Source organism: Schistocerca serialis, chromosome 7 (genome assembly GCF_023864345.2).
Source record: "Schistocerca serialis cubense isolate TAMUIC-IGC-003099 chromosome 7, iqSchSeri2.2, whole genome shotgun sequence".
Lineage (NCBI taxonomy): Eukaryota > Metazoa > Arthropoda > Insecta > Orthoptera > Acrididae > Schistocerca > Schistocerca serialis.
In genome coordinates, this window is record NC_064644.1 from 309838617 (window position 1) to 309851774 (window position 13158).

The following is a 13158-nucleotide window of genomic DNA, read 5'->3' on the forward strand; positions in this document are numbered from 1 at the left end:
TTTAGAGAGACTGTTTAAATGCTCAGACAATCTTCACATAACTTCATTAGGAAGAAGAGAGACACAATTGTACATTTACAGTTGTAGACGACCTTTTCAGCTTCTGATGCAAATGGGTGAAGTGGAGACCTCTCACTTACCAACATCTCTTACCTTTTTATTACATCCAATAGCTAAAACATTTTCAGCCTTGCTGAATGTTTTATTCACTGAAGTGCACTCTGAATTTTGCTGTAAGACAAGATCTTCATACTCGGCAACTGGCAAATGCGAACTGGTGGTGAGGGATAGGGATATATTGAAACAATACAGTGATTTCAATTATCAACTATGTCTTTTGTCTCAGATCTTCAGAAGATTTATTTCCTGCATCAAATGGTCACTACATTTGCCACAATACATTATGTTAGTATCTGAAGTGAGTAGTAAGGTGCTGGTTCTGTTTCTTACTCTCATTTTATTGACATGAGAGATGTGAAAACAGAGGCCATCCACTAATGATCTGGCATCCTATTGCAAGAAATATATCATTGTTCTCAGTCTTAACAGTAAAGGATGTAATTTCTCAACTGCAATATCTGTCACTAACATGCTGAGGGCAAGTCACAGGAAGAGAATTTATCACAGAATGACACCCATTAGCTTAATTACAGCAGTCAGGGCCACCAACAATAATGCATCCCATGCACTTAGTTCTTTTGTAGGGACTGCATTTGCTCAATCCCAAATCAAATACAACACTGAACACTTGTGTTTCATTCTCACCAGGTGGACTGATTTGATTTTATTGTTTCACACTACATTATGATGGCTCTGACGACTGAAAGAAAATAACATCATCAGCCACAACAGCTGTGGTTGTCCTTGTGTTTCCCTCTCCATCTTTCACTTCTCCATACGTTAATCGGCCAGTGATGTACACCCTTTGTCCCTTTTTGAGGTAGTTGTAGACCACTTCTCTCAATGAGGGCTTGAAAACACAGATTCTGTGCCAATCAGTTCGTTGCACAAACTCACCTGGAACAATAAATGAAAACAAATATTCGTAATGTTACAAGAGTTGTTATGTGTCATAAAAGCATTTTTGTAGTTGGATACAAATTACGAAAAATGCTTTTAGAACAACATAAAAAAATCAATTTTTGACAATATAACGCAACTGAATAGATAAAAAAAATCTACTCATCAAGTTGTGGCAGGGGGAACACATTTATAAAAAAAGGTTCTCCTGCTGCTGCTTGGTGAATAATTTTTTTATCTATCCAATTACGTTATATTGTCAAAAAATAATTTTTTTATGCTGTTCTCAAAAGCATTTTTGTAATTTGTAATTTTATTTGAACAAAGGCATTAGGGAACAGTGAAAACATCAGATTCCACAGGAAGGTGTGAAAGGCACAGATATGCCTCTCTTTAAGAACCTGCTACCTTATTCATTTTAGTTACTTAGGAGAGCAACAAAAACATTAAATATGAATGGTCTTCCTGGGAATTTGATCCCAACTCTTACCAAATAAAAGTACACTAAATGACAGCATGACTTTACACAGTACACGCTGTCTGCTATTGACACTGAAGTCCTAGTGTAGTGCTATTTCATCGGCTGTAGAAAAAAATATACATCATGAAGAGCTTCTTATATTTCCCTGTTAAGGAAGTTATTTACTAACTCACTCCACCCATCAATATTCCTGTCAGTGTTGCATTTGGTAGCTCTCAGGCAGACTATTAGACAGAATAGTGGCAAGAGAAAATTTAGTACATGTTGTAATGGCAGCAGCACATTTACATGCACAGTGCTTGTCTCATTGCTAGGGAGCATCCTGCTGAGGATTATTCAATGACAAGCACCCAAACTCCAGGCAGTACTTCATGGTGACAAGAAAAAAGTACATGTCAAAACAGTAAAAAGAGGGGCAGAAGAATATTCATTAGAAATCATAAAAGGTTACTAACATACATCTGTAGCACATAACTACATTCTATTCCACTAAGTTCAAACTAATGGTAGACCTCCACACCAATGACATGTACAAGTCATTGACAATAAAGTTCTGCTGTTTTGTTATTCACATCAGTAAAAGTGCTACTACCTGCTCTCTCACAGTAAATCTGTCTGCTACACAATCACATGTAATTTAATTATGGAAGCAAGCCACGTAACTGTAAAGACAATGTACATGTTATGTCTCTCGTATTAAGAGAACATCCTACTGGAATAGTTGTCGATACGGAAAAAGATTATTTGCAGTAAGAGAAAATTTGATAAACAGTTGTAGAAATACTGAAAATTATTTTCCGTACAGACGCCATTCAATATGTTCTATTGTTATGTAATCATAGCTTGATACAATAAGGACTTGACCGAGTAAGTGCTATTCTTAATACTGAGAATCTCTGTCAACATTCTTGAAAACCTACACCCTTAGATAAGACTTAGCTAGTGACAAAATAATCTATTTAGTGCATTTTACTGATCCTCTAAGATTCATTTGTACACAGATTTTTGAAAATATTTTGATCCACGAAGCAACAGTAAAAGCACAAACTTCACTGAATATACAGTGGTGTTGCCACATTCAAGTAACGATTGGAAAACCATCTTATTAGGTAGCATCATATTCATCAACAAAATGTGGAAAAATATGTTTGGTTTCTGGAATCAGATTCCTGGCAAATTACAAATGATGGCTGAATAAAGCAACACATCTAAAATTTGGTCCAGATTGTTAAGCTAATAATAATAATAATAATAATAATAATAATAGATGCTGCTGCATAAGTGTGGTGCAACTACCATTATATGTACACTCCTGGAAATTGAAATAAGAACACCGTGAATTCATTGTCCCAGGAAGGGGAAACTTTATTGACACATTCCTGGGGTCAGATACATCACATGATCACACTGACAGAACCACAGGCACATAGACACAGGCAACAGAGCATGCACAATGTCGGCACTAGTACAGTGTATATCCACCTTTCGCAGCAATGCAGGCTGCTATTCTCCCATGGAGACGATCATAGAGATGCTGGATGTAGTCCTGTGGAACGGCTTGCCATGCCATTTCCACCTGGCGCCTCAGTTGGACCAGCGTTCGTGCTGGACGTGCAGACCGCGTGAGACGACGCTTCATCCAGTCCCAAACATGCTCAATGGGGGACAGATCCGGAGATCTTGCTGGCCAGGGTAGTTGACTTACACCTTCTAGAGCACGTTGGGTGGCACGGGATACATGCGGACGTGCATTGTCCTGTTGGAACAGCAAGTTCCCTTGCCGGTCTAGGAATGGTAGAACGATGGGTTCGATGACGGGTTGGATGTACCGTGCACTATTCAGTGTCCCCTCGACGATCACCAGTGGTGTACGGCCAGTGTAGGAGATCGCTCCCCACACCATGATGCCGGGTGTTGGCCCTGTGTGCCTCGGTTGTATGCAGTCCTGATTGTGGCGCTCACCTGCACGGCGCCAAACACGCATACGACCATCATTGGCACCAAGGCAGAAGCGACTCTCATCGCTGAAGACGACACGTCTCCATTCGTCCCTCCATTCACGCCTGTCGCGACACCACTGGAGGCGGGCTGCACGATGTTGGGGCGTGAGCGGAAGACGGCCTAACGGTGTGCGGGACCGTAGCCCAGCTTCATGGAGACGGTTGCGAATGGTCCTCGCCGATACCCCAGGAGCAACAGTGTCCCTAATTTGCTGGGAAGTGGCGGTGCGGTCCCCTACGGCACTGCGTAGGATCCTACGGTCTTGGCGTGCATCCGTGCGTCGCTGCGGTCCGGTCCCAGGTCGACGGGCACGTGCACCTTCTGCCGACCACTGGCGACAACATCGATGTACTATGGAGACCTCACGCCCCACGTGTTGAGCAATTCGGCGGTACGTCCACCCGGCCTCCCGCATGCCCACTATACGCCCTCGCTCAAAGTCCGTCAACTGCACATACGGTTCATGTCCACGCTGTCGCAGCATGCTACCAGTGTTAAAGTCTGCGATGGAGCTCCGTATGCCACGGCAAACTGGCTGACACTGACGGCGGCGGTGCACAAATGCTGCGCAGCTAGCGCCATTCGACGGCCAACACCGCGGTTCCTGGTGTGTCCGCTGTGCCGTGCGTGTGATCATTGCTTGTACAGCCCTCTCGCAGTGTCCGGAGCAAGTATGGTGGGTCTGACACACCGGTGTCAATGTGTTCTTTTTTCCATTTCCAGGAGTGTATGTATTCAGCTATTTTTCTTCATAAGTAGGTGAGGATGAGTAATTTGTGTGCAGCACTAACAGATCAATACTGGTGAGCATTATTATTTTTTTTTTATAAGTTTCTCTTTAATGCCCTTAGAAATTCATGAAGTATAAAGCAACTACACCTGGAGAGCATAGTGCCAGCAATGGCCAACTGAGCAGCAGCAAATACATGGCAGATATGTGCCTGTTGCTAGAGCATAGCAAACCTTCCAAGAATTATCATGCTGAGAGCCTAGGCAAAATTTGCCAATACCAGTGCTTTCTTATTATTTAGTGAACACTGTTACAGTCCAGAAAGTGACGTTAGACTGTCACAGTGGCCATTTAGAACTGATCTCAGCAGATGTTTATACTCTGGTATATGAACACAGTTTGTGTAAGTGTATCACTGTCACCTTTTTTTCCATTTTTAACTGTGGTAGTGAATGGACTGGAAGCACTTTTTGTTGGCGAAGAAAATACAGGGTTATTACAAATGATTGAAGCGATTTCACAGCTCTACAATAACTTTATTATTTGAGATATTTTCACAATGCTTTGCACACACATACAAAAACTCAAAAAGTTTTTTTTAGGCATTCACAAATGTTCGATATGTGCCCCTTTAGTGATTCGGCAGACATCAAGCCGATAATCAAGTTCCTCCCACACTCGGCGCAGCATGTCCCCATCAATGAGTTCGAAAGCATCGTTGATGCGAGCTCGCAGTTGTGGCACGTTTCTTGGTAGAGGAGGTTTAAACACTGAATCTTTCACATCACTATGCGTGAAACTTGCCCGCACGCGTTCAACCGTTTCTTCGCTCACTGCAGGCCGACCCGTTGATTTCCCCTTACGGAGGCATCCAGAAGCTTTAAACTGCGCATACCATCGCCGAATGGAGTTAGCAGTTGGTGGATCTTTGTTGAACTTCGTACTGAAGTGCCGTTGCACTGTTATGACTGACTGATGCGAGTGCATTTCAAGCACGACATACGCTTTCTCGGCTCCTGTCGCCATTTTGTCTGTCTGGCAGCAGAAACCTGAAGTGCGGCTTCAGCCGAACAAAACTTTATGAGTTTTTCTACGTATCTGTAGTGTGTCGTGACCATATGTCAATGAATGGAGCTACATGATTTATTATGAAATCGCTTCAATCATTTGTAATAGCCCTATAGTTTATGTTTGGTGTGCACAGAATTGATAAAAAATTTTGCATAATTGTGGGAACATATTAACCAGAGCCAGAGCTAGAAGTAGGACTTTTTTGTGTAGCCAAAATGTAATATAGAGTTCAGTAGCAAAGCAGTCCTCGAGATATTTGTTTTATTTCTGTTTGGAATTTCAACACAGCTGGTTCTTACAGTATGATCATACAGAATTGATCACAAATGAGCAGGAACACCAAGTAAAACATTTTGGGTTGTACAACTTTGCCTAACACGAATTAAAAAGAAGTTTATTGTCTTCAAAAGGAAGGATTACAACATCCTGTACTAAAAGAGTTCACCGCCGTAGTTAAGGGATGAGCAAAGATGGCTGTCATATGGATGACCCAGGTTCGATTCCTCGTAATGCCAAGGATTTTTCGTTGGTGGGAGGACTGGTACAGGGTGCACTCAGCCTTCCAAAGCCAACTGAGAAGCTACTTGACCAAACAGCAGTGGCTCCATGGTCTGAGAAGGGTCAAAACGTCCGTGAGAGCAGTGTGCTGACCAAATGCTCCACCTCACCACATTCGCATGATACCGCATGACAGAGAATGACATGGTGACCGGTAGACATTCCTTGAGCCTTCACAGCTTGGTAAGGTTATTTTACTAAAATAGATCCCTTTAACTTTGTAGCTGTTAAAGTCACTGTTACTGGTAACTAACACCTAAACTAATAAACACAGGAAGCTGTCAAAGTAAGCAGTGACTTCTTTTAATTCTCACAGTTGCTAAATCACAACACTGTATTTAAAGTCATTGTTAGTATTTGAGAAAAAAGACATGTTCAGCCAAAATAATAATATTGAGTGGAGCTTATAGGTGCTCGACACTAGAGTTACCAGCGCTTTTACACATATTAAACAAAACAAAGGTGGATAAAATGATTAAAATTGTTGTCACACAGTGAGAAAGAAACCTATAAAATGACACTCATTCACTCAGTCCCACCTGCTTGCACTGACCTACACAAACACTATCTCACAGGCCTTAATACAACAGAGAATGGTGAAAGCTGCTAAACATGAGATTAAAACAGAAATAAAACTACAGAAGAGCTAAAACAAAGGCACAGGGGAACCATGACTGGCTAACCACTTACAAAAAAAAGCAAATGTGAGACAGTCACACTTTTAACACATTAAGAACATCACACGACCTTAGAACTCTAACCACATTCCTTTCAATGTCACTTAAAATAGAGGGCAGAGCTGTGGGCAAATCTGGTCTGAAAATAAAACATAGTCTAGTAAAATGTGGCACACATTATTTGTACACAACAAGCACTACTAGCTGCAGCCACTGGTCTTCCACTGATGCAAGACTCTGTACGTCAACAATGAGGTGATATCATCCAGGGCGATAGCACACTAACAATTGAGGGTTGCTACACACCTCCTTGGATGCTATATCCAACCTTTCATTCCCTGGTACCCAGCACAAAGACATCTCCTTCCCTAGTCACTGTAGTTGAAGCCGGCCATCCTGGATATTGCGGACTACTGTATCTGCTTGGTTACAAGTGGTGTTGTAAGTGAAGGGCACTCAGAGAATTGGAATAATAAAGGACTTTAGCACGTAAGCATGCCCGATCTGCTACAGTTCCTGCAAGATCACATTCAGTTCCGCATTGAAGACAACAAAGTCTTGAGGCAATCAAACCTTGAGGACACAATGAGCGAAAACAACAAAGCAACCACTAGAATCCCCCTGTTTTGCCCCAGCCATAAAGACAACTGAACAGTTGTGGTGCTCAGTTAAAATGGCAGAAAATAAAGCAATAAAAACATATGCAAGAGTGCAATCTCTCCTGTACTGCACTAAATCTAAAATTACCAATCACGGTGGCAGGTGGTTAAAACACTGGATTTGAGGTCATATGTTTTCCACACCAAGTGAATCCAGCACATGCTGCATGCAGATACCAAATGGCACTGCTGCTTGTGGACGATTGGAGAAAGGTGTTCAAGAGGTGGTCGAGCAACAGTATGGTGGGCAGGTGAATTTGGAGCTGCGAGGAACTTGCACACCTGATGCACCATGAGGAGCTTCTGCTGGAAGGTGAGTGCCCGTTCCCAAGCCTCAGCACAGGGACTGGGTACGGGGCTGGTCCTACAGGTGCCTGTGGCCAGCCTAATCCCCTCCTGATGGATAGCGTCAATAACCTTCAGGTAAAAAGGTCTTACTGACCTGTACACTGTGTATCCATAGCCTAGCTGTGAATGCACAAAAGCCCTATAAAACTACAGCAGGTGCACCTTCTCTACTCCCCCACGACCTGTAGCTAAGGCACTTTACGATACTCAATGCCTTCTGGGTTCTGGTTTTCAGGTCTCTCAGATGTGTTAACCACGACAGTGTGGAGTAAAAAATGAGGCCCAGAAATCTTACAGTGTTTTTAAAATGCAGAATGAATCCAGCATATGCAAGTCATGTAAATTACAGATACGACGAGAACAATCAAAATGAGCACACGCAGCTATTGCTACAAATGCTAACAGTAATAAAATCAATGTAGCTTTTTACAAATTGCACTTCAGAAACTTTCAACATCCTTTAATAGCAATATAACCAGCACACTTCTTATTGTCTAACATTTTGAATGTTACAATTCCAGGGTAAGAATATCAAGCGCACACAAGTAGGAGCAGCTGAAAATTTTAACCATAGCTTAAATAGAAGAACTTACCCCAATCAATGAAACAAATCAAGTTATCAGATTATCCATTGTAATAATTTTATATCGGTTGCAATTTCACCTTAGTCATATACTTACGATTCATTGCATTACTCACCAGATTCATATTTGTAGTTAGTGTGTGTAGCAAGTGAAAATATGACAACTGGATGTTCTTCAGTACCCCTCCTTTGTGGCTCAGCTCCAACACGGCCTAGGAGTTTGACTTCATTTATTGCTGAAAAAGCAAAGATATGATATAGTATTTCTAGTGCCCTGAATACATCTGAGCTACATACAAGGCATATGGCTTCTAACTCTAAAAATTGATGTAGTTTTAGTAGTTTGTAATATGCTAGATATACACGGCCAGTCACATTAATGTGACCAATGCCTATGTTTGACATCAAAGTGCAATAACCATTCACAGATGGCAGGTGGCAGCATTAGCAGTAATGAGTATATAAAGCATGTTGGGGGGATGAAGAAAATAGTGCAGTCATTGTTATAACATGGAAATGGAACAATTTTGGGCCAGGAGTGGAAGCATTTCCAAAACTACTATGTTTGTAAACTACTCATGTGCTTGGTATACTGTGGTTCAAGCATGGCAAAACGGCACTATCAAAAATCGGCACTGAAACAACTGTGGTGCTGTAATAGAACATTATGACAATTAATCCACAGTCTCCCAAGATATGAGATGATGTAGAAATTATAATCTCTGTGTAACATTGGTGTTGTGTTTCTGTTTTTAAAAACAACTGTCAGGTCTAGCTCACTTCTTCCTGTACCATTTACTTTTTGGTGCCTTTTCTGTCTGCATGGAAAAGTAGAAGGTGATTTTGTTCTACAACTTACATTAATTGCATTTGATTCAAAGCTCTATTACCTAATGAATTTTGTCTTTACTAAAACAATGAGACTATTCATCAGCTGCCATTGCTGCTGCCTTAAATGCAAATTGCACAATCAATAAAAGAACTTGCGTTTAATCAAAATTTGTTTCACGAAGTCCAATTCTTTTAAAAGGAGCATGAAATACTTATGTTTCCTTCCACACACACATCACTCCATTAGTAATGGACCATCTATCACTGATTGTGTCAATTTTACTGCCACTCCCGTCTCTAAGATAATTCCACTCTCTCTTCTTGTTAATCACATCAACCCACCTAAACTTAAACTTAATTATTCACCAAAGAGGAGGAGGAATAATAGTACAACACAGGCCAAAGATGACAGGTGTGAGTGACAGCAGCAGAGATGTGCATGGGCAAACAGACATGCAATTGTTGAGCAACTGACTGCAACTGACCTAGGGACTACCAACAGTGTCCCTCAATGACCGTTCAGCGAACATTGCTCTGTATGGGCTTCCACAGTGGGTGCCTGGCTCATGCACCCCTGCTGACTTCAGCAGTGAAGGCTGAAATCTGCAATGCCAACATTGCAACTGGACATCCACTGATTAGCGACAAGCAACCTTCTTCAATGACTCACGTTTTATGCTCTATTGGACAGATGGCGATTGGACTGTACAACGTGAAATGTCTGAAAGCAAACACCACACAACTATCATTGGAGGAGTCCAGTCCAGAAGAGGGAGTATTATAGTCTGAAGAATGTTTTTTTGAAATTCCCTGGGTGATCTCCTCTTTCTGGAAGGCAGAATGAATAAACTCAAGTACCCATCTATCCTTGTGGATCATGTCCACCCCAAACATTGTTTACTTTTCTTCGGCACAATGGCATCTACCAGCAGGACAATGCAACATGAAGCATCGGGTACCAGGATGAGTATACAATATACCCCAGACCATCAAACTCCCCAGATTTAAGCCCAACCGAGAATCTGTGGGACTACCTCAATGAGGCTGTTCGTGCCATGGATCCCCAACCGAGAAACCTGGCACAGGTGGCCACGGCACTGTTGGTATCTTCCAGAACTTCATATACCCTATTCCTGCATGTCTCACACTGCAAAATGGTGGTTATTCAGACTTTTGACAAGTGGTTACATTGATGTTAGTGAACAATGTAGATCTGATTGCCATACTTTTGACTTTAAGGCAAGATCACATGCCTTACCTAGGACACACGAAGGATCACGTTTTTCCATTCTACACAGCTTTTACACAATTACAGTTATGATGTTGCAGCTTTCTCTCCCACAGTCATGTGATACCTTATGTGTGATTAATTTCCCCCACCCTTGTCAGGCATCTTAACAAGCTTTGAGAAAATATTTCCAAGTAAAAACATTATCTTATTTCTACAATTTAGCAAATGTCCCTCAATAACCCTTAGCCATTCTGAGCTTAAGAATTCCATAATCTTAAGACTTCTTACAATACAAGGAGATTGTATTCCAGCTCTCTGCCCCTCTCTATTTACATGTTCACAATACTTTAAATTAGCACTGTAACTATGTGATGACAGTTCACATTAAAGGGAGTACCAAGCTTTTTCTGTGTGTCCCCTCAAGATTCAATTTATGAATGAATTCATTATATCTGATGCACCATCACATATTATTTTAATTATGGAACACCCAAGACATGAGGAGCCACAGGAATTCATGTAGCGGCTCAATATCAATGCCCACAGAGAAGTAAGTTAATAATATCCTGGACCCCTTTTCTTCAACAAAAGTTGGGAGGAGGTGTTAGTCTGCGAGGGAACTGTAGTAAAAACTAGTATTAATTCCGTGAAGGAGGAGGGATGGAGAAAACTAAGCATTTCTTACAAAATAAAACTGAAAATGATTAAAAATGTGTTTATTAATTACCAAACATACTAATGCTATCACTTCAGAGTAAGTGCCAACTAGGGATAATGTACTGAACTGCCAAAAGTATAGTTCTTATGAGAATTCTGTATTTTTTTTTTTTGCTCTCAGGTAGGTTAGTAGTTTATGACACTGGCTGTAATAAGATCATGAATTCGAAGTGCAATGCTAGAGAACCCATAGTCATCTGGCACTTTCAGTTACAAACAGTGAAGAGAAAAAATTCTAGGTGTACTTGTTGCTAGTTAATACTCATTATACATTTTGACTTTCTTCAAACTGATGCAGGATTCATACATCTGACTGTGGGGTAATGCGGAACACGAGTTTGGTTTGTGAAGACTATTTTGTGTGCATGTGCGGGGGAGGGTGTGGGAGGGGAGGCTGTGAGTGAGGGCAGGTTATCCTCCCTGGGTACACCCTTGCCTGAAGGGGTACACTGTGACTCAACTGTCCCATCATGCACAGTGTCCACATCATACAGGCAGACAGTAATGCAGTAACATGGGAGTGAATTGTTGGAGCTAAGAAACAATGAATTGCAGATGAGGAAATCAGTGGCTTGGTTGTTCTGTTCCCCAAAATGTGTGTGAGATACCCACATAAACATCCCCAATTAAACTGTTGAAGGCCGCTGTTGTTCCAAGTACTGCCACGGCTTCCCCAAGATGGGAGAAGACACCTACCAAATATTGTATGAAGGCGTAGCCTATAGCAAAACTGTTTCCAGCAGTATCACCCATCAAGCATCCTTGAACTCAAAAAAGGAGGAGAAATAAGCTGTTGACCATTCTAGAAAATGACACTGCCATTGGTGACACAGCATTAATCTGTTTGGTCTTTTGGTGCATTTTAGACAAGGATCAAAGCAGTCTTGGACCACATTTAATTTAATTATTTATTTATGAATCATCTTACAATGATACAGGATTTGTCATTGTAATACAATGAAAATAAATAGCTCAAACAAACTAATATGGCAGTAAAGTGCTATGACATCCAGATTTAATAAAATGATAAGTATTATTCATCAGTTGACTTTGAGGATGGAGGGGGGAGGGGGGGCAGGTGGAGGCAATTGAAACAGCAATACAATGTAAGATTACGGTATAGAGCCAAATTCTGCACCTCTGATAGTGGAAAATTCAGAGTTCATATGATGATAGGAGCATTAAACACTTGAAGGTTAGTTGAACTGAAGTCGCGATGGCCCTTCTACATAGCAGATCATCTGTGGAGGGAAGCTGCATCATTGTTGCCTTGATACTGCCTATGAAATACCAGTGAGTGCGCATGTTATTTCTTTAAATGGTGTTGTGAGACTCCAGCATTAATATTACAGATACCAATGATTTAGAGATTCTGCCAGAAATAATCTTAATTGGGTTCCACATTTTCAGGAAACAGCTGGGCAGCTCCTCCACAGTTGGTCTGCACTTTTTTGAGCTGATGCAGTGCTACTGCGCTTATGTATAGATGTCACTTCAAAATAATCACTAGAGTGTTACTAGCTACTGAGTTTCGATGGGACATCAAAGAATAATGAGTAGCCAACAGTGAAGACACTAGACAGGCAATAAAGAAAGATCAACTGTGAACTTTCAGCATTCCCTCCAAAGTATTTGAGGAAATTACAAAAATAAACCTAAATCACCGCTGTCAGATGGAAATTTAAACCACACTCCTCTAAAGTGTGGGTCCAGTGTCTTAGCCACTGTGTCTCTCGCTTCACCTGGTACATAAGTCTCAGTGGTATGGTAATGGCAACCAACATATTACAGGTGCTATTTTTGTATTCAAACACAGCTCAGCTTGATGGATGCTGTTTTTGCCAACTTGATGGCAGTTTACTGGTTGGTTGATTTGGACAGAGGGGCCAAACGGCGAGGTCATCAAACCCATCAGATTAGGGAAGGAAGTCTGTCGCGCTGTTTCAATGAAACCATCCCAACATTTGTCTGAAGCAATTTTGGGAAATCGCAGAAAACCTAAATCAGGATGGCCAGATTTTCATCCACTTCCTATCCAACAGTATCAACAAGGAGAAGAGTAGTGAAAAATATTAATCATGTAGAACCATTATATGAGACTACCTTGGTGCTTAACATGTGCTGCTCTAAAATGCACATACTACCTGGCGAAGCAAACTGAAGACCCATCAGGTTGGCAGTACCATTGTGTTTACACCTGAGAAACTGGGTAAATAGGCAGTAATAGCATACACATCAGTATTGTTACAAA

At 41.3% G+C, this 13158-nt stretch overlaps 1 protein-coding gene across 2 annotated transcripts in view; it reads right to left on the reverse strand.

The window, feature by feature from the left end:
• Nucleotides 1–315: 315 nt before the first annotated feature.
• LOC126412275 (single-stranded DNA-binding protein, mitochondrial) overlaps nt 316–13158 on the reverse strand; it is a 30544-nt gene continuing 17701 nt past the window's right edge. For both annotated transcript variants that reach the window (XM_050081782.1, XM_050081783.1), the window contains 2 exons: nt 8245–8364; nt 316–1017 (listed from right to left, as the gene is read on the reverse strand). In XM_050081782.1, the coding sequence (XP_049937739.1) occupies nt 803–1017; nt 8245–8364 (335 nt within the window). In that variant the 3' untranslated portion in view covers nt 316–802. The remainder of the gene's footprint in view (nt 1018–8244; nt 8365–13158) is intronic.